Source organism: Malaya genurostris, chromosome 3 (genome assembly GCF_030247185.1).
Source record: "Malaya genurostris strain Urasoe2022 chromosome 3, Malgen_1.1, whole genome shotgun sequence".
Taxonomy (NCBI): domain Eukaryota; kingdom Metazoa; phylum Arthropoda; class Insecta; order Diptera; family Culicidae; genus Malaya; species Malaya genurostris.
Window position 1 is genome coordinate 170,741,681 of NC_080572.1, and position 23,576 is coordinate 170,765,256.

The 23,576-nt window shown below is 36.9% G+C and overlaps 1 protein-coding gene across 3 annotated transcripts in view; it reads right to left on the reverse strand.

Annotated features, from left to right (window-relative positions):
• The window catches only part of LOC131437159 (triple functional domain protein), a 181,212-nt gene that overhangs the window by 97,317 nt on the left and 60,319 nt on the right, over window positions 1–23,576 (reverse strand). For all 3 annotated transcript variants that reach the window (XM_058606325.1, XM_058606327.1, XM_058606326.1), the window contains one exon: window positions 21,861–22,189. In XM_058606325.1, coding sequence (XP_058462308.1) covers window positions 21,861–22,189 — 329 coding nt within the window. The remainder of the gene's footprint in view (window positions 1–21,860; window positions 22,190–23,576) is intronic.

The following is a 23,576-nucleotide window of genomic DNA, read 5'->3' on the forward strand; positions in this document are numbered from 1 at the left end:
TATATATATATATATATATATATATATATATATATATATATATATATATATATATATATATATATATATATATATATATATATATATATATATATATATATATATATATATATATATATATATATATATATATATATATATATATATATATATATATATATATATATATATATATATATATATATATATATATATATATATATATATATATATATATATATATATATATATATATATATATATATATATATATATATATATATATATATATATATATATATATATATATATATATATATATATATATATATATATATATATATATATATATATATATATATATATATATATATATATATATATATATATATATATATATATATATATATATATATATATATATATATATATATATATATATATTATATATATATATATATATATATATATATATATATATATATATATATATATATATATATATATATATATATATATATATATATATATATATATATATATATATATATATATATATATATATATATATATATATATATATATATATATATATATATATATATATATATATATATATATATATATATATATATATATATATATATATATATATATATATATATGTTTATACCAAATATACAACATAAACAAAACTAACAATGCCTACAAATTCAGTTTTTTTATTTTTAGTTCGAAATTTAAAAAGTGGGTGGGTAATGTCAGAGACATACCTGAATGACGTTAATACAAATAAAACCTCACACTTATGAATATCTAAAATCGTTCGCAGAAGTTGATATATTGTTTGAAAAAGACAAGGTTTCATTTGTTTACTTGGAGAATTACAACGGTGGAACTATACTAAAGTACGACAAATTCATGACACACTTATTCTAAAACACAAATCAATAAGACAGGGCAAAAGAGTGTACAAAATGTTTGGCTTCAGAATTACACACAGTACGAATTACAATAATTGCGATGGAAGAAAATATCAAACAGTTCTATTGGTATACGACGCTCGGCTCTCCGACCCTTGGAAAAAATATTTCCACAGTTTGGGTGACTTCTATACCTTGTTTTCATTTATATAAAAAAAGGTAAAAACACTCTTTTAAATATTACGTGTAAATACAGCAGTGAGTATATAAAATTCTGTTCTTCCAGCAATTATGGCTGTAAGCAGTTTGAAACGATCTGATTATAAATATGAATTGATCGAACGGTTAAGTTTCCAAAAACAAACCGCATTTAAATCGAAACATTGAAAAATGTTTTGAAAAAAGGGTACATTGTACACAGACTTTTATGTGCTTACAAACAATTGCATGCAACAGCATTAAAAATCTTCTTTAACTTTGCTTCCAAACATCGCGTTTTCATGCAGTGCTCAAAACTGCTACTATTGTGATAAGGAGACAAAGTTGCTTACACAAAAATATCGATATCTGGATTAAAAATGGATGGAATTCAACAATCTATGGCTTGTAGAATTCGTATTATAGTAGTTTTGAGACATATTTAATTTTCAAGGTCAAGTGTGACAGATATTTTCAAAACAAACACAGCAAATTCTGACATAAAGTATTTATCTGATCTAAAAACAACACACACTCAGTTCGTCGAGCTGAATCATTTGGTATTTGATACTAGGCCCCCGGTGCTCGGATTTTTTTCCAAAGTTTGAGCGAATTATAATAGATAATAATAGCCTCAAATAAATAATGATTCATATCTCGAAACCGAAAGAGTTCATGTTTTCGGCATATTTAAATAATTTGGTTCACAACTTTCCGAAGGTGCATTACTGACAACTTTAATTATATCAAACCTCTGAAGCGCAAACAAAAAACGCGTTTTGATATGATTTGGACCACTGTGCACGAAAATAGGGGGAAAGTCGCTTACACAAAAATATCTATGGCTTGTTGGATAGCTATTACCGTATCTTAATCTAAGCCTCAACACATATTTTGTTTACAAGGTCAATTGTGACAGTTATTATCAAAAATCAATTTTAACGTAAAACTTCGTATAACTCAAACGGAAAACATCCGGTCTCAAAAACTTTAAATAGGCTGACGAGAAGAACTTTCACTTGCGACTAGTTTGATCAAATTCGCTCCAGTCATCTCTGAGACCTCTTTGTTAACAACACACATACAGACACACAAACGGACATTTGCTCAGTTCGTCGAGCTGAATCGATTGGTATATGACTTTGATGAACCGTCCGAAGAATCCGTGAGCGTGATATTTGAACATTAAATTCAAAATATACAAGTTTGTTTTTGAATGACACCGTTTTAACATGTCAGACATGATTATATACATACAAGAACAGTTTGAATTAATAAAATACACAGTTAATTTCAACTAAGTAAACACTCACAAAAAGCTGCTTAGGGTATAAAGGGCAACGCGAGATATGCTTGATATCTTTTCTGGATTATGGTGCCATCTACCGAAAAAAAATGAAATTTCGTTTTTTTTTTTATTTAAAAGATGTTTTTATTCAGGCCTATTTGCGTACAAGCTTTACGTGGCCGAATTAGCCGATTTTTTAAATAAACAATTTTTCGAAGTGGATCTCGTTGTCACTCTTTTTCTAGGAGGAGAGCTTCCATTTCCCTCCTGCGAGGGTTGAGGGGCACTTTGTTCGTGGCTCGTCTCGTCCTCCATTGCCGCATCGGTGGTTTTGTTATTGATTTCCGTCTTCTTTTCGTTTTCCTTGTTGTTCGCAGTCTTGAGCTCGTTGCTAGTTGCTGTAGGAGCGCCTTGTTGTACATTGGTTGCAGTTGTTAGTTGGTTTGATGGTGAAACAGGAGTACTGCGCTCACTAGTTTTCGTTGTTAAACGGTTGACCTTGTCTTTTGTTGAAGATGTTCTTTTCGCAGTTTCAGTGCAAGGTTTACCGTAGTGTGCAGGTTGTTCACAAAACTGACATGTAACCAGCTGATTTTCATAGGTAATCAGCGTTTTACACGGATGTGTCCCACCTTGACCACAAATGATGTATGATGGAATTGCCTTACGTAGTTGCATACGTACCACTCGCACGCCATTCCGGATGCCGGGGAAAAAATTCCGCCATACTTCTCTTTCGATGGAAAGAACTTCACCGTATTGCGACATAATTTCCCGAACGCACTGATCGCTGGACTGCGGGGGAAGGTCATGCACGCGTACTTGTATGGCATTGTCCACCATGTGCACAGGAATTTTGTATTTAATATTGTCACACTCAACGCTGTGCACCTCGTTGTTAACCGAAGCGAATGCAATTGCATCGCTTTCACGTTTAAACATAATGTACACACAGTTCGACGCCTTGTTGAATTGAATCTCAGTTACATTATTAGCATCTAGATGCATTCGTTCTTTAAGTAAGATTTCAATTTCATTTGCTGCTGGTCTAACTTTGCAACGCTTGAAATCTATACAAATTGAATTTGGCCTTGTTGGCCAAGTTTCAGGCTTTGTTAAATCGTATTTGCCCATTTCGTACACTCTATTGTTCACTGCACTGTATTGTCTTTGTTTCTTTTGCTTCGACCGCAAACGATTTTGGACTGTGTTGGCTGAGATGCGAGCACGAACTGTGGTGAAATTTCGTTTTGAAACATCCTCGAACTTTTACATGCGTTTTCGTCAATTTTCTGACAGAAGTATCATTTTCATGAAAAATAAAATCAAGAAGCCTAGAGGCTATTTAATGATCAATAATGTTGAACAGCTTAGAATCATCCGCAAGCGGTTTAAATAAATTAAGAAGAGAAAAAGTCCGAAATGGCTACCTTGAGGGACATCATAGCTGACAACGAATATGGTGATATCATATTACGGTCTAGTACGAGCGTATCCAATCAATGAAAAAACAGTAAATCCAAGTCTTCGTAGATTAAAAATTAGTATTCGTTATTAATCTTATCGAAGGAGATGGAGACGTCGATGCAGGTAGAGTTTACTAGATGACGAGCTTGCAACGCACGTATGACGAACGTGTGAGATATTAGGTTTTTTTTTTTTTTTTTCAATTATATAATTTATTAAGGCACACTGCTTAAGCTCTAAGATGCCAAGGGCTTTTTCTAATTTTAATTGACAAATAACTTAAAACTAGGATAGTATATTAAGATAATGTAATGACTTTGGCAGATCCCGCCTTCAGCTGGCAATCGGCACCGGCCGGCGTACTGAATGTAACACGTTGGTAAGTATCTTGGTATTAGCCGCTTTTTTCTGTCCGTGTGGGTTCGCGGGGAACACCCCCAGGCTACGAATACCAGGCGGGTGGCCCATATTCATCTCATAGACTACAGCGGCCGTCCGTGGGCAATGATGATGATGTTACGGAGGAAAATGAAAAAAAAAAAAATATACAGAGAAGTAAATATTACGGAGAACAGAGTAAAAAGGGGATATGGGAACAAAATGACTAAGAACGACAAAGATCTAATTAGTTGACATCGAGATGGTGAAAAAACGTGGGAGGGGGAAGCAGAAAATTTAGTGACAGCAGAAAGATCTTGTTAGTTCCAATGAAGATGGTGGACAGACGAGGGATGGGGAGATTCGGGCGGATGTTAGTGTCGAACCTGTGGGTGGAGTTTCTTCTTAGCATCAGTCGAGGAACAGGGGTAACTAACGCAGATTACACTTGTATATTAATGTGTTTAAGGAATTTATATATGAGTAACATATATGATATATCCCGACTCGCCAACACATCTCGAACCGGAACATCAGGTGGTCTACCTCGGGCCCTGAGGGAGTCCTTTAAAACAGACCTGGCGTCACAATACCCCACACATGACCATACGACATGCTCGATGTCCTGATAACCGTTGCCACAGGTGCAGAGACCGCTCTCCATGACCCCAATACGCCGAAGATGTGCGTTGAATGTGTAGTGATTAGACATGAGCCGAGACATAACACGAATGAAATCGCGACTCACGTTCATCCTCCTGAACCAAGGTTTCGTCGATACCCTAGGGATAATGGAATGTAGCCATCGTCCCAGTTCGTCATTACTCCATGAAGTTTGCCAACTTTCAAGTGCTCTTCGACGAGGAATACTGAAAAATTCATTGAAGCAGATTGGTCTTTCATAAATATCACCTTCTAATGCGCCCACTTTAGCCAATGAGTCTGCCTTTTCATTTCCCGGAATGGAACAATGTGAAGGGACCCAGACTAACGATATTGAATAAGACCGTTCAGATAAAGTTCGCAAGTGTTCCCGTATTTTCCCCAGGAAATATGGGGGATACTTTCCTGGCTTCATTGCCCGGAGAGCTTCTATTGAGCTTAGACTGTCCGTGACAATGAAGTAATGGTCTTTGGGCAACGTTTCAATGATCTCGAGGGTGTACTGAATAGCAGCTAATTCTGCGACGTAAACTGAAGCCGGATCACTGAGTTTGTACGAAGCGGTGATGTTCTGATTGAAGATGCCGAAGCCTGTGGACTCGTTGATGTTTGATCCGTCAGTGTAAAACATCTTTTCACAGTTGACTGTTCTAAATTTATTATAAAAAATATTTGGGGCCACTTGAGGGCGCACGTGTTCCGGAATTCCACGAATCTCTTCTCTCATGGATGTGTCGAAAAACACAGTAGAATCAGAAGTATCCAACAAATGAGCACGGTTGGAAATAAACGAAGAAGGATTAATATTCTGAGCCATGTAATCAAAATACAAGGACATAAAACGGGTCTGAGAATTGAGCTCGACAAGCCTTTCGAAGTTTTCAATCACCATCGGATTTAAGATATCGCATCGGATTAGCAATCGATATGAGAGATCCCAGAATCGATTTTTCAACGGTAAGACGCCAGCAAGCACTTCGAGACTCATCGTATGAGTCGACTGCATGCAACCTAAGGCAATACGCAAACAACGATACTGAATTCTTTCCAGTTTAATGAAATGGGTGTTCGCGGCGGATCGGAAGCAGAAGCATCCATATTCCATTACGGACAATATCGTTGTTTGGTACAGCCTGATCAGGTCTCCTGGGTGGGCACCCCACCATGATCCGGTTATTGTACGAAGAAAGTTAATTCTCTGTTGGCATTTTTGTTTCAGATACCTAATATGACATCCCCAGGTGCCTTTGGAGTCGAACCAGACCCCGAGATATTTGAATGTGAAGACCTGAGCTATGGTTTCACCCCTTAGTTGAAGCTGTGGTTGTGCTGGTTCTCGCTTCCTTGAAAATACAACCAGCTCAGTTTTCTCCGTAGAGAAGTCGATACCAAGTTGAAGAGCCCACGTGGACAAGTTGTGGAGTGTATCTTGTAATGGTCCTTGCAGATCGGCAGTTTTGGATCCTATAATGGACACAACGCTGTCGTCGGCAAGTTGTCTTAGCGTGCAAGATGTGTTGATATATTCATCGATATCTTTTACGTAAAAATTGTATAAAAGGGGGCTTAAGCATGAGCCCTGAGGAAGACCCATGTAGCTAAATCGTATTGTCGACAAATCACCATGTGCGAAATACATGTGTTTCTCGGACAATAGATTATATAAAAAGGTGTTCAAAACCGGCGAAAGACCATGCTGGTGCAGCTTCTTAGATAGGATATTTATAGAAACTGAATCAAAAGCCCCCTTGATGTCTAGAAATACTGATGCCATTTGTTCTTTACGAGCAAATGCCATTTGAATTTCTGTTGAGAGCAACGCAAGACAATCGTTCGTTCCTTTACCCCTGCGGAAACCAAATTGTGTATCTGAAAGAAAGCCATTAGTTTCGACCCAATTGTCTAGACGGAAGAGAATCATTTTTTCGAACAACTTCCGGATACAGGAAAGCATAGCAATCGGCCGATACGATTTGTGTTCGGAGGCTGGTTTCCCAGGTTTTTGAATGGCGATAACTCTCACTTGTCTCCAGTCGTGTGGGACAATATTACCCTCGAGGAACTTGTTGAATAAATTCAGCAAGCGTCTTTTGGCGGTGTCAGGCAGATTCTTCAACAAGTTGAATTTGATTCTGTCTAATCCCGGGGCCTTATTGTTACATGACAAGAGCGCAAGTGAGAACTCTACCATCGAAAACGGTGTTTCGTTTGTATTTGATGTCGCGGCGCGGGAGATCTTCTGTGCCGGAACAGAGTCTGGACATACTTTTTTAGCGAAATCGAATATCCAACGGTTGGAATATTCGTCGCTTTCGTTCGTGGTGTTTTGGTTTCGCATTCGTCGGGCTGTGTTCCAAAGAGTGCTCATCGATGTTTCTTTTGTTAATCCGTCAACAAACCGTCGCCAGTAACCTAGTTTCTTTGCTTTAACTAAGTTCTTCATTTGCTTATCTAGCGCTGCGTAATTTCTATAATTATCAGGTGTTCCATATTTTCAGAACTTTTTGAATGCTAAAGATCTTTCCGCGTTCAGTGATGAGCACTCTTTGTCCCACCACGGATTGGGGGGAAGGATGTTAGTTTTCGCGCCGGGTACACGTTTCGTCTGAGCTTGAATCGCGGAGTCGAGAATCAAGCCAGCCAAAAGCGTGTACTCTTCCTCCGGAGGAAGTTCTTGTGTTGTTTCCAGTTTCTCAGACATCGAATTTGCGTAATATTTCCAATCAATATTTCGTGTGAGGTCATACGAAACATTGATTGTCTCCGATGGTCTTAATCCGTTGGCGATTGAAATTACGATAGGTAAATGATCGCTACCGTGGGGATCGGGGATTACCTTCCACTTGCAATCCAACCGTAGCAATGTCGAGCAAAGGGATAAATCCAGCGCACTTGGTCTTGCTGGTGGTGCAGGAATCCGTGTCATTTCTCCCGTATTCAATATTGTCATATTGAAGTTGTCGCAAATATCATGGATCATAGTTGATCTGTTATCGTCATGAAGACAACCCCATCCCGTACCGTGTGAGTTAAAGTCTCCTAAAACCAACGTTGGTGCGGGAAGGAGTTCTATGATATCACTGAGCCGCTGATGCCCAACCGAGGCTCTAGGGGGAATGTAGATGGAAGCAATACAAAGGTCCTTACCTTTGATTGTAACATGACATGCGACAACTTCAATACCTGGTATCGAGAGGAGGTTAATTCGATAAAAGGAATAGCACTTTTTGATTCCCAAAAGTACTCCTCCATAGGGGGTTTCTCGATCCAAACGAATAATATTAAAATTGTGGAAGTTGAGAGATATTTCAGAAGTTAACCAAGTTTCGCACAATGCAAATGCATCGCAATTCGTGGTATATAATAAATGTTTGAAGGAATCAATTTTTGGGATGATACTTCTGCAATTCCATTGTAAAACAGTGATCAAATCCTTGACCTCATTGGATAAATTAGCCATCGAAGGATACAATCGCTGAAAGAAGGGGCCATTTTACAGTCAACTGTTTCAAAAACGTCTCAGCTACGGGTACAAAGGTCATCAAAATACCTTTCAAGGGGTCAGAGATATTGAAAGTTTTAAAAATCCAGTCCACTATATCAGAGAATTTAATAAATCCAGCATTTGGTTGATTCTTTGACTGGTCTTTAGGGGCAATTGAGTTTTTGTTTGTCTTAGGAAGTGTTGGAAACTCCTTATCAGATCTCAGTTTTTCTAGATCAGGAGCTATTCTTTGCTTCGGTGTTTTACTAACACTACCATTAGCTGTTACTTTTGGAGGCCCCTCAAGGGCCACCTTCGAACCCTTACTAGGTAGCTTATGAGAGGAAATATTTCTCCTTTTCCTGTTGCTACGAGGGATGGCCGAAGATGTGCCTTCGAGAGGGTCGTCTGAATCGCACTCGTCTGTTGACAAGCAAGCATAGGGATTTGCAGATGGGCTTGGTGGTGTAGCACTCTTTAGCATTTCTGCAAATGTGCGCTTGGAGCGTTCCCTCAAAGAGTGCTTTAGCTTATCTCCACGCAATTTGTAGGTGGGACATGCTGAGAGATCATGCGGACCCTCACTGCAGTAGAGACACTTTTCAATGTCTCTTCCGCAAGAGCCATCCGCATGACGCTCTCCACACTTCGAACAACGGGGCTGATTCGCACAATGGGAGGCTGTGTGTCCTAATTGCTGGCAATTAGTACAGTTCATAACCCGCGGCACGAAGAGACGTACGGGTAGACGAACCCTGTCCAGAAGGACATAATTTGGCAAAGCCGAACCAGCGAAGGTCACACGATACGAGTTCGATTGAGGATAAGATTTTGACCCATCCTCGGCGATCGATACTGAATGCAAGCGTTTGCAATCCAGTATCTTCAGATTCTTGAGTAAGGGGTTTTTGAAACCGCCAACCCCGTGCTCAAGAATATCTGCGCAAGTCAAACCTGCATCTGTGACCACGCCGTCTATTTCGACTTCGCGGGCTGGTACATATACGCGATAATCCCGCGTAAAGAGCTCATTTCGAACGATCTCATTAGCCTGCTTTAAACTGGTCAACGAGACCCTGAGTTTGTCGGAGCGCATTTTTACTATTTGTGTGATAGTCGGGTAATGTGACGTCAGGTTCTTATTTAATGTCAATAAATTCAATGCTTTATCTTTAGATTTGGTCCGGAAGTACACCACATATGGACCGGTCGATAGCGAGGGTTCATCGGAATATTCCTTAATCCGGGGGGTTTTATTACTGTCAACAACAGGCGGATTAGGATCTGTCTTCATTTCTTCGTCTGGAGGGGGAGGACTCATTGTGCTTACTGTAGCACGAGGTTATATTTAGGCAAGTGGTAAATTATAAGAGGGATGCAACAATAAACTGTAATAAGGGCAGAATAAAGAAAAAAGCAATACTTAGCTTGTTGTACAGTTGCAAGGAACGGTCGCCAAAAAACCTCTACGAGGAAAAGCACAAAGCACCAGCTAACGGTTCGGTGCGAAGGTGCAAAAAACCTCACCGAGGAAAAGGCACAAATAAATTGTTTATAGTTTGTATGGACTAACGGTATCACTTCACTTCAATGTTCGATCACAATCGACACAGGGAACAATGGCCGCTTGTTTATAATCCGCACACTTGGCCTTGATCGGCGGAACAATAACCGGCTAACGGTACCGTTTCGATCGACCGCTCACAATAAGGCACTGTTCTATTATATAATGCGAAAAAAAACCTCTCAGAGGAAAAAGCACTATTGTCTATCACACAATATCGTCCGACCACTTTATCACACACACACAACTGGTTTTCAATGCTTTCGCAGTAAATCCAAATCACGTCTGTTCGCTCGGAAGGTTGAAACGGCAATGAGATATTAGGTTTGTTGAGGATGTTTGCTGGGGTATGAAGCTAAGTTGATTTCAAACAACTTTGACACTGCACTTAAAGCAGCTATCCCGTGGTAATTGGATACATAGTTTTTGCTTAAATTTTTGAACAATTAACAGTTTCCGAAGTACATCAATTTGAAAAAAGTGCATGGACAAACCACATTCGCCCTTTTGAAAATCCGTGTTAAATTGAATTGGTTTCTTCATTCGTGCAATTAACAAATTGTCATATAGAAGACATGTGCAAAGTTTCATTAGAATCGGAATATATGATTCTAATGACATCACTGAAATGAATCCCAAAATTAGTTCAACTTTCCGTCTTCTTTAAGATGAAGAAATTCGCACTATATTAAAGAATGTTAAAAAAAAACACCTGAAATGATAACTAACAAATTACAAAATCCAAACAGCAAAATTTTCAGTGATTTTCGTAGAAACAGCGTTCTTAAATTAATTTTCCAAAATAATTTGAAGTTCGATAGAATTCGGTAGTCGTAATCAAATTGAATAAAACATAGGACGCCCACGTCTAAAGCAGTCGGCTTGTTCAGACTTCGTATGTCATTCGATACGATTAGCGGTTATTTTTGCCGATATCATCTTCGCCACCATCATCATCCGCACGAACAGCACTAAAAATAACCTAGCGTCTCCATTGAATGTAGAAAGTATTTTCCATCTATAAATTCCTCACGGCTTTGTTCAGTTACGACTAAATATGCTTCCATCACATCATCATCATCATCATCATCATTGCTGAACATGCAATGTATGGATAACGTGAACAGGAAAGCTCCTCCATGCTAATCTTCGGCGAAGAGATGATGAAAACATAACAACCCAAGTAGAAGCAATCACATTCAAGAGGTTCCGAGGGAAAGGAACAAAAAGTAAGGTAAACCAATAATTTATCACTTGAACTCATTTGAATTTCCCTGCGGTTTATTGCTTCCATCAACTCACGTTTGACCGCATTGCCTGGGCCTTAGAAGCGCTAATGAGCTGCTGAGGTTAAAATGATTAACGCGTGTTTGTCGCCACTTTCCATAAAGCACCAAGAGCAAAACTGACATAGGTTAAAAAGTTTCTGTATGTACTTTTTGAACTTGCGGATAAATCAATCTAACTGGTGAGTATACCAAATAGATTTGAATGGATTCAACAAATGGAGACGCGTCACACTTTATGTTCAAACTGCAGGAAAATAACTTGGAAACTTTTGGTATGCATAGAATAGACGAGCGTGTTAAGTGTATCTATAAAAAAAAATAATCTATAAAAACCTAATACTATATAAACGCTCCCAACTCTTGAACCAATGAATTGATTTCATTTTTTTTTCTACACATTGAAGAGTAACTGGTGAAAATTATGTGAACGTGATTAACGCGAATTAGACTCAGATCGTCGAGAAGATCATAAAGTGTGTGGGTGCGTGTGTGAGTACGTGTGCACGAACGTGTGAGTTATTGACAATTGTTGGAAAAGCCGATACTAGAAACGTAAGAAAGCTATGCGAGTCCGATAGTTGCAGAAAGTGCAGCTCATACGGAAGTACGAGCAAACAAGATAAATTCTTCGTGTAGAAAAAGGCGGGTGGGTAATGTCAGAGACATAACTGGATGTCATGAATACGAAAACAACTAACATGTTCCTTAACACTTCCGAATATCAATTAGTTGATCAATTGTATGAATTATGCAAGCATTCCCGTTTTTCACGTTTTTCGCAAAAACAGAGAAGGCTGCACTTGATCTCGATTACTGTGAATTTCACACAGTGAAAAGTGCACAAATCTAATCAAACTGTTCTAGATTTGCACTAAACTAACAGGGTGGCAAGTGAATTGCCGATTTCAATTTCCCGGTTTTCCCCGGTTTTCCCGGTTTTTTTGAGAAAAAAATTCCTGGTTTTTGGAATAGGCTCAAATCGCCCCTGTTTAGTTTTTTTTGTAAATATTTTCAAATTTAAACATTTAACAGATATCCCATGTCCAAAAAGGATCATTGTAATATGCCCGCTAATTGAGGATTCAATTACTTCCCAAGCATTTTGATGTATAAATAAAAAATATTCATTATAACATGTGTATATAAGAAAAGCATAAAGCCTTTTTCAAGTCATTCAGGGATTTTGGTTACACGTAACCGATTTTCCGAGTGCACATGACTGTTTTTATTAAATCAATAAGGAACAATCCCAAAAACGGACGCTTGCCACTCGGAAAAAACAACAACAATCTATGCTTCCAACTTCAAATCATTTCGACAGGAAAATTATAAACGGCATGATGGCCAAGGATGGCTTTTATCGTATCAAAGAACGCTCTGTACCAACTGTTCACAATATTCAATCATTGCCATCAAAGAGAGACGGATATCATCTCAGGAACAAAACACCGTCATGGTTCATTCTACATAGAATGGACACCAGTGCGAGAGCGAATTTCTCTCGATGAGCTGTCTAAGCATCACGGGTTAGCACGCTGCTGTGGGGATTCTCTCTGAAGAAACAAACGGTCGCTTAATCTCGTTTTGCGATCCGATTCTATACGGGTAGTTGATAATTGCGATAGAATCATTTTACTATTGCCGCTTATTCTAACTATGTGCATATAACCTTTGAATAAGTGTGTTTTTTAACCTAGTATGAGAATTATCAAGTCGAATTATCTGCGATAAATATCAACTTGCGATTCTCTCTTGGTAAATCACAGCGCCGATCATTGCCGGACTGTATATATTTTGTTAATGGCTGTGAAATACTCAGAGTATGAAGTGGAGCGAAGAAATGTAGAATAATTCTCTGACGGTTCATGCATTGAGAGACAGCGAGTTCTTGTAATATCAGATTGAAAATGTTGTATACAATGTAGAGAAATATTCAGCCGCTTTCTGCCAAATTATCGGCAATCATCAACACTGATGATGGCACAGTGAATCTAACATAATACCGTCATTGCCAGGGCTTCGGCCATGGTACAATAAATTGTAATATGGACATATACTGTTTAAATTATGTCGCTTATAAGCACATCTGTTCCATGAACGATACCCTCAGATGAATTATCATGCTGTGATTATGATGAAAACCATAAAACCAATTATTAACAAAGTCCTGTTAGACCAAACATTTTCTCTCCGCTGATTTTAAACCAGTTTTATTTCCAATAGCTTAACTAATTTATCTTCTATGAAAAATCTTTCTACAATTGATCTGATTCTAGCAGATCAATCAATAACATTTAGGGTTTCAAATTAAGCAACGATTAGTTCAATTAGTAATATATTCTACCAGCTTAGAACTAATCGACTAGAACACTATCGAATGTAAACCCTGAAATTGTTTTGGGAAATATAGATATAGCCTTATATAATTTAAATCATTACTATATTGAAGTTCCAAAAGCTCAAACTAAATTCAATTAAACTTCATCTTCATCAATATCAACGTTTTTTGTGATCCTACTATGGAATAGTTGTGGACCTTTAAAAGAAAATTAAATATAGATTCACTGAACAAATCAATTCATTTTCTAAATCTTTCTAAGATTCTATACTGGACCTCAGAAACCAGTTTAAACTCTCAAAAAAGAAACTCAAATACTACCTGTAATCGGTGAATAAGATCAAAGTCGACAACTCTTCCAATTTTGCGAGTCCTTTTGACATCTAACAGAAATATAAGCATAACACAAGTATTGTCTCAAGATGACATTACTGAGACAAGGGTAATCATTAGCAAACTTAAAAACATGAAGGCTCTTAAAAATTTTCAATAATTTTGTTAAAAATTTTCCCTATGTTACCTTGAGATTTTGCCATAAATTTCGCATATGAGTTGAATACTTATTTAAAAATTTAACAAAAATCCAACAGAAGCATCCAAATTAGCCTTATTTTTCAAAATGAGCTTTTATTACGCTGTTATTGATAACAACTAAAAAAACTCTGATGCATCCTGTTTGATTTAAAACTGTCTGCAAGCCTCTAAAAATCGTTGGACGAGACATAGTGTGTTGGCCCAATTTCCAATGGTTGTTTCAACACTTGTACTAAACATTTCGCTCAAACGCAAAATTGGGTATTGTCTCCTACTTTTCAATTGTTGAAAAAAAAATCATTATTCTAACAACTGTTACGCATAGGTGAGTTAGTAATATTTTTCCCGGTTTTTCACAAAAATTCCCGACTTTTTCCCGGTTTTTCCCGGTAAAATCAAATTCCCGACCTTTTCCCGGTTATCCCGATTTTCCCGGTCAATTGCCACCCTGAACTAAAGATATTTACCTTTGATATGCGAGTAAGAAATCCTTATAATTCTTTAGAAAACTTTTAGAGCCATTAGAACGACTGATTTTGGGTAATGCTCTCCACCGTTGCTTTTTCACCAATGAAAATGACTGACAGCTGTGACGTAATCACTCTTGTCGGAAGCGAAATTATCTTTGCAAACGACACACAATACATCTGCTCGCAGTGGCGATAGAATCCAAACTGATCCAATTTTTGTTAAGAGGTTTCTTTTTACGTGATTTCGTTTGTAGCTTTTTCACTAATGGGCGGTCCTAACGGCTATTAAAATAGCCGCATATAGAATTTGAATGTCGATTATTTCATTTTGGATTTGCATTTCATTGAAAGAAACTATCAGGATGCCGTCCGGGATTCATTCCTGTGGAACTCACTACGATATTAAGCACTGTTCGGAACATTTTTCACGAACGATTTGTTGTACAGCAGCAGATATTTAGTTCTCTTCCTCAGAACGCGTTCTAATTGGCTGGTGTTGACATGAGTCAAATGAGACAGGTTTTTCAATAGTGTACTATTGAAATACTTCAATGCTGTTGTTATACACATTTAAGTTGAAAAATTTCGATTCTATTGGTAGTTAGATTATATAAATCGTTTCACAGATCACTGAGCTATGAGCTTCAAAAATACGAAAAAGGCAAACGCGCCTTATGAATTATCCTCTTTGATACTCGTTTATACCAAACATTTCAGGAAAGTTTAATTTTGAATTATTTGAGATTATGTCACACAACTGAAAATTTTATCATAAAATTGTGATCATATTTCCGATGGCATGTAGCAAAAATTATGTTGATTCGTTAGATACAACAAGAGATATTCACGATCAAAAACTGATCACTCTCTCAGGGTTTTTTTCAAAGGCGCCCTATAGTAAAGTAAGTCGTATTCACGACAAAAATGATCCTGTGCGTGAGGGTATTTTCATGGCAAGCTATCTTTTTATCTACTGCTTAGTTAACGCTTAGGTCAATTTTCGAAAAATCAAAAACATTAAATTTTTACAACTAAATTCATCACAACTAAGTATTCTTAGAATTTTGAAATTTTGCTTTGCCGAGCCATAATTGGTTTTTGAAATGTATAAACGGGTAATGCTTCGTTCTACGGGGATTCTATTAGGATTGAAAAACAGTGTTCGTTGCAAAATCTTACAAAGAATCACAAAGAACATTCACCACACGAACCGAAATTTGAAAAAGTCTGCATAAACTTTTCAACATTTTCTGTATTGCTTGCGTGCTGCTGTTTCGTATTGTGGTGGTGTGGCAAATACTCGGTGGGTTCGATGACATTATATCGGGAGCACGAATTTATGCCACATTGGGTTTTGTGTTGAAATCACAATGAGTTGAATACAATAAAATGGGAATGCACGGAAAAGCCAGCGATCGCAAAACAACTAAAATATTAGTTGTTTTTCTGATTTTGATTGGTTAAAATTTGGTACAACTAATCGACTATTGTTTTAACTAATCTGTCATTTTTATTTATCGTGCTGGCAGCTTAGCAATGACACCCAACAAAGAATCGCACCACAAACAAGTAATGAAACGTTTCAGTTGAGCAATGCCAAACACCCTGAGCGAACAATGAAACGTTTCAATGAGGTGTCACTCGTGCAATTGAGCAAAGACACAATCCCAGCAAAGTTACTTGTATGCATGAAAGCAAAAAAATGTCTCAGTTGTTTCAACCAATTTTTCAGTTATTTGAACTTAAGACGCCAATTGCAATAAATATTTTTTACTGTTAGCCTCTACTGGGGGCAGCTAATCGTTCACTGCTTGAACAACGAAATTTTACCTAATTAACTGCTTATATCTTTATCACTAAACTCACAAAGGATATAGATATGCACCAAAAGATTACAATCCTCAAAAGGGAACTCACCAGCAAAATGGTCACAGGGTATTCGGAAATTTCTCCTGCACTTGCAGAATGGCTCGCTGGTAAACCTAATGCTACAGATACACTTTCCAGAAAATACAAATAGTACCACTTCACTTTAGCAGCAAATTTTTAAGCGTTAAGCGGGTTTAATAACATTGACATGAACTGTCCTAGAATACATTACTCTTAGATGAAATAAAATCATTTATATTGTAGGAATATCTATTTAACACATGGATAACTTGTTTTACAATTAACTGATATATTCTACTGCATACTTTCACTTACATACAACGACCACTACGTAACTAACATAATGACGTTCATTTACCATTGAAAATTTTCAATATGAAACGCTTCTGGTGAAATGAAGAGGTTTTTTGTTCTGCGTTTTGCTGTCTTCGTCCTCCGCCAAGTGACAGCATTTTAAGACAACAATTTCGGTTACCTGAATGGTTATGTCAAAATCAACAGATATGTTAGGTCAATCAACAACATTTTAGTTGAAACAACCAGGGCGTGAAACAACAATTGCAATATTGTAATTTTGTGATCTGCGGGTTCTCCGTGTGGTAAGAAATCGGTAATTTTCTAAGTAACTGTGATTTATAATGCTAGTATGGTCCAACTCTGTTGAGCTCAATGCATTGATGTTTCAGACGCAATAATGGTTTGTTGTGTTATATCATTTAGCAGGTATTATTTATTAAATTGTAGCAATTCATTATAGCAAAACTAAAAATTCAAACTAGACAGGCTACAGAATGATATGAAAACAAGCCAAGTATTATCGTTCATATAGAACATTTAAAAATATAACATTCGAAAAACCTGGTGCCAGAATTAGAATTCAAATGTACACGCCGTTTCACTGAAAGATGTGTCGACAAAAGAGTCATTTCCGTTGTTTCAAATTTTCCAAAAGCAAAAGTAGCGTCACCGAAAGCACAATAACTAACACACTAATGAACGGATTGTCATGAAATAGCTACTCCAGGAGACAGCTTTTGACCAAATAACGTACGGAAAATTTATAAAAAAATCCATATCCGAGGAAGGAAGTCTGTCTTATTCTGGTTATGGATTTTCTAGCTTTCAAGAGAAAAAGTACAATAATGGAATATAGTGTTAGGTCTTCCAGACAAATATGATGTTTAAAATGATACGATATAAATGATGTTGGATCTAATATTGAATTAGATATGATGTGACAAGGAGATGTCAATACGTCCCTATGTGATACGACGACGTTGTTATACACGAGATATACAATTGACACGAATCTTATTCAAGTTGTAAATTTCTGAACAGAGAAGAGCGTAAACCTCTAATTTGTTTAAATAATCTGTTTTATTATTTTATTTTCAATAAAACAACAAGAAAACACCTTGTTCACCATTATGAATATTTTTGATTTATAAAAATTGTTTTTATCTTGTAACGTACATCTACAGATGTTCCAAAACGAAATTTGCTACCCTCTCCTATGCATATTAAAATTAAGATAAATATCATCTTTCCACCTTTTTATAGAGTGTCCACCTCAATTGCACCGTGCGATTGAAAATAAACGTTTTTTGCTATTATGTATCTCATTGTGAGCTCCTGTTAATGTTTACCACTATTTACTTGCAATAAACATTGAGATTTGGCCCTATCAACTTCATTCGGCTACATTTCACCTTCCCTGTTAATTTCATATCAATACGACAAACGTACATATGAAATCTGTCATTAGAAAATAAGGTTTATATCTATTTCTAATAGAAATTTTATTTGTATCTAATACTTCGAAAAGCTTAGGTGCGCACTAATCACCACCTCTCTATTACGCATTTAAAACTATTTTATCAAAATTTTTATTTGTTCAACAGTACAATGTATTTATTTATTTATTTACAACCAACAGACATAATTTGGTCCTAATAATATTCAGAAAATTTGTACGTATTCTGCTTCGTGACACATTAAAATCATACCCAGATGAAACACGGTTGAACGATCTCTGTAAACCAATAATAGAACCGTACGTCGTATAGGAAGTCGAAGAAATGCACTGTTTCGGAGAGCTCTGGGTCGCACATTAATATTAACTTCGTTGAGCAAAACGGGACCCTCGATCCTACCGTTGAATATATCTGCTATTATCAAAGCACTTAATTTTACACCAATCTGCGAAGATTAACAATTGCCGCTGGAGAAAGGCTGCGTCTTCTAAGTTGCGGATGACGTGATAGATCTTGACATCATCAGCAAACGATAAGCGAGGACCTTCCAAGGCAAAATTGACATCATTGAAGTACAGTAAAAATATTAACGGCCCTAGATGACTTCCCTGTGGTATTTCGGATGATGCGATGAACTCTCCGGAAATATGATCGTCAATTTTAACTGCTAAACGACGATTCCTAAGATACGACTGCAACCAACGAAGAATGTTCGAACTGAATCCAAGTCTGTCCAATTTAGCAACCGTGATGTCGTGGTTGATTATATCAGATTGATTCGAGTAGTTCACAAAAGCATGCTTCAGTGTTTATGTCACACAGTCAGCATTATTTTTCCAAACTAGTGCTTGACATTTGCGTTGCCTTTTTGTATGAAGAGTGATGCTAAGCTAAAAAACCCTTCTTAGTCCACTTAGTGGAATTTTCATATATCTTGAAAAATCACCATGGGGGGGGGGGGGGGGGGGTGTATATGAAATTTTCGAAATCGAAGAAATAGTTTTGATGCCAAAAGGTTTAGAATTGCATGAAACGTCTAGATTTAGTGTCATCTCGAAAAAAACATTTTTTGAAAAAATCGACTTTTTGGGACTTCGAGAAAATATAAAAAAAAAAGTTGATTTTTTCAAAAAAATATTTTTTTGAGATGACACTAAATCTCGACTTTTCATATAGTTCTAAGAGTTTCTCGGCATCAAAAAAAAATTTCGATTTTGGAAATTTCATGTACTCCCCCCTATAGTGCTTTTTCAAGATCGAAAATTTTCAAACCTTAACCTCTTACGCATGTCCGATTTAGCTCAAATTTTGCATGAGGACATTTTTCGAGGTGCTTAAACTTTTGAGCTCTAGCGCTTTACGAAATTAGAAGTGATCCCAAAATATTGGCAACCTTATATGTATAAGAGCGGTAAAAATCAACGTGTTTTGTCTGTTACGTCACTTATACCATCATATCTCTGGAACCAAAAGTCACAGCCATTTGATCTTCTTTGAACTTGATCAATGGCCCAACAGTAGCTTTCAAACGAGCCCAAGCTTGTTAAAATCGGTTCAGCCATCTCTTAGAAAATTGAGCGCGTATAAATACAACGCGTTTTGTCGGTTACGCTACTTATACCATCATATCTCCGGAACAAAAAGTCACAGCCGTTTAATCTTTTAACTTGATCAATGGCTCGACAGTAGCTTTCAAACGAGCATAAGTTTGTTCAAATCGGTTCAGCCATCTCTGAGAAAATTGAGCGAAAGTGCTTCGAAAAGCACACACACACACACACACACACACACACACACACACACACACACACACACACACACACACACACACACACACACACACACACACACACACACACACACACACACACACACACACACACACACACACACACACACACACACACACACACACACACACACACACACACACACACACACACACACACACACACACACACACACACACACACACACATTTTCCGATCTCGTCGAGCTGAGTCGAATGGTATATAACACTATGGGTCTCCGAGGCTCCGTTCAAAAGTCAGTTTTCCAGCAACTCTAATACCTTTCTATAGAGAAAGGCAAAAACGATAGTAAGTTTGTAGTTGTTGAACGATTAGGCATGAAACCGTGTTGAGTATCGACGATATATTGCTTGCAGTGATTGAAAATTGGTGTCAGTATAACCTTTTCGAACAGCTTATAGCAGCGTATAGCGCTTAGGGAAGTGATGCCGCGGTAGTTGTTTATATTCTTTGTATCGCCTTTCTTGTGGACTGGGAACATAAAGGACACACTGGGAACATAAAGCTTTCCATAAATTGGGGAAAACTTCTGTAGCGAGAGACATTCGAAATAATTTGCAGATGGGAGCGATTACTCCACACGAGCACTTTTTAAGAATAACTGCCGGTATTCCGTCAGGGCCTGGAGAATTTGAGGCTTTCATTCCTACAATTGCCGTCCGTATTGAGTCATCGTCAATTTTGATGCAGTTCAATGAGTTATTAGACGGGGAAACATTAAGTGCTGCGGCAGCAATTTGCTGCTGAGTCAAGATTTCATTTGAAAAAAAACCCTAGAAAACTTTTCCGCATACTAATACTGATAGCGCAATATGTATCATGTTTTACCTATCTGAAATATGAAAAGTACAATATACCAGACTAAAAACCAAAATAATTTTATTAAATAGATAAATTCATTGCTTGTTATAAATCAGTGTTGTGTTCGATATGTGCATATTTTTGTCTGTCTGTACATTCATACCAACAGAATATGTGCAAATTAGAGGAAGGCATATGACAATCAATTAGTAGTAGTAAATTTTCTTATGGCTAAGTTCATAATCGTAGAAATCAAGCGTCCTTTCCCGCAGTCTAGCTAGGTTCGATTCCCAACTCAATGTCAAAAAATCACATTTTTTCTGATGCGAGAGATCAAAATTTTCATACATACATAATACATAATAATGCGTTTCCACGCGGACAGAAGTATGTAACTACCAACGATACACAAACAAGCCCACCTGTATAAAATCCAATCCATCGGTTAAGATAAACGCCGATACTAGACCCATACCAATAGAGGACATTGAAGTAACAATATGATAAGAAATTTCTTTCCAAGCCTACAGAATTTTATGAACTTTTTTCTGTTATTATTTTCACTGGTTTGATCACTCAGAACAGTTCCTAGAATAGTTATTATATGTTGTCTGAAGCGAAGAGTTTTGTCAATTATTCTTTAAAAACCGATTTCAAAACGAATATGAAATCTAACCACAAAACATTACCCAGTTTTCTGTCTACGCATCCATTTCAATAGCTATAAAAACGAGAAAACTAACAGCACGAATCCTTCGCAGGAAAAGAAGCAAAACAAATGAAAATTGTTTGCATGCGATGAATCTATTATTATTGTACGAGTTGTTTTAAAAATAACTAGTGGTAGCACAGCTTTATTGTGAATGGTTATCGTTATTCCTTTCGATGCACGGACGCAGCGAATCTCGTCACTCGTACGGATTTGCAATTAGACTTCACCCGCTCTAGGGAATTCTACAACATCTCGGCAAATGATGTCAGAAAAAATCAATAACCTTTTTTGCTATTACCAACAATGGTTGTACTTACCTTTTCACTATCAGTGGTGTTTCCTGAACCGAAACTTGCCAGTGAGCTACCGTCCTGGTCATTTTCGTTCAGCGTGTCATCAATGTCCTTGGAGAGGCGTTGACCAAGCTGCTTGTTGCCCACCTTCGCGGGCGATTTGAGAAGTGAAAATGAAGTACCGGAAAAATACGTCTCCTGTATCACTTCACGCAATCGCTTCACCCACATTTGCTTTGTCTCGAGACTGTTTGCTTTGAGCACAATCCGGTAATCGGATAGCATGGGAGCACGACCAGTCCAGATAGCAAACTTGCACTCGTCACCCTCGATATGTTCAGTTACGCCAAAATCTGGAATGATAGATTTTTAACAGTTAATCATTGTTAGTATTAAAGTATCAAATTAATAGACCCTCAAATGTGTGGGAAACAAGATAGTAAATTGTATGACGACATACTTGGATTACACTATTATTTCAACACTGTCTGTTCATCCATTTTGGAATTTATTCAGATAAAATATACTATTCCAACATAAATTTAATATTCAATAGCCATGGTTCACAGGAAAAGAAGTAATGAAAAGTGTATCTATCGCTACTCCGAATGTTTAGTTATTTTTCCACTTATGTCTTTACGATAAATAAGCATTTTATTATAGAAATAAAAATTATCGTATAGCGCGATGAAAAACTATTTTGAGCTCTGCTTTCGAATTGATATCTTCCAATAAATTTATTGGGGAAGCCGGCTTCAGGGAAAAATCATTGGATATTCTTGTAATAGATTGAAATGTGAAACGTAACCTAACTAAAGATCAACAATCGATTATAGGGAGTGAGATGATCAATCATATCGTGTATGTGGCTCTTATTCATTCAACATACCACAAAAGCAGTTAGGTTTGTTCATCTACAATATTGACATTGTTAGATGATTGTTAACATTCAAATCATAGTCTTGAAAACGAGAAACAAAACGAAAAAAGAAAAAGTATTTTACCAGATAGAACTATTCTTCGAAACTCAAAGAAATAGAAAGTTTAGTAAAAAAAAATCAATCAAATTTTAAACATTGGTATAATTTGGAAATTGAAATTAGGATAAGAGAAACTCCTGGCTTTTCACGACATGGATGCAGGAACCCAGTGGATTTATTCTTGACTAAGTGTTTTTTTGTCGCCGGATTACTCACAGCTTAAAGAATGGTCCAGTCCGGAGAAAGATAATAAGGAATTGCGGAAACATGTAAAAATAGAATATGAAACAAGGTTTGAATAATTTGAAGATAACCATAACATGTGTGGAACTTCAGGATTCTTAAGCATGTTCAGGATTTTTCTTTCGAATAGGTTACTGATTCCAAGTTAAACTGACATAAACTGTCCTCCTTATAGAGTAGGTCAACACGACGCATTAGACTCTCAGGGGAATTATTTCTCTCGCAATGATCCTCATCATTTTGTCCCGGGTTGGCGGTTCAATACATAGGGGACTGGTCTTACAAGCCATTTGTCGTATGTTCGAATCCCGACCTGGAAGGAAGTGTCAGAAGGATCATAATACTAGCCATGCGATGATTCTGTACGCTATTAATCAGCTGCGAAGTCTGTTGAAACAGAAAAACAGAATTCCACAAAAATACCAAGACTTTGCAATGTTCCTCATGGACCTTGAATTACTTGTACTTATTGGATAAATTTTGTATTCCCAGAGAATATGGCTGTATTAGAGTGCCT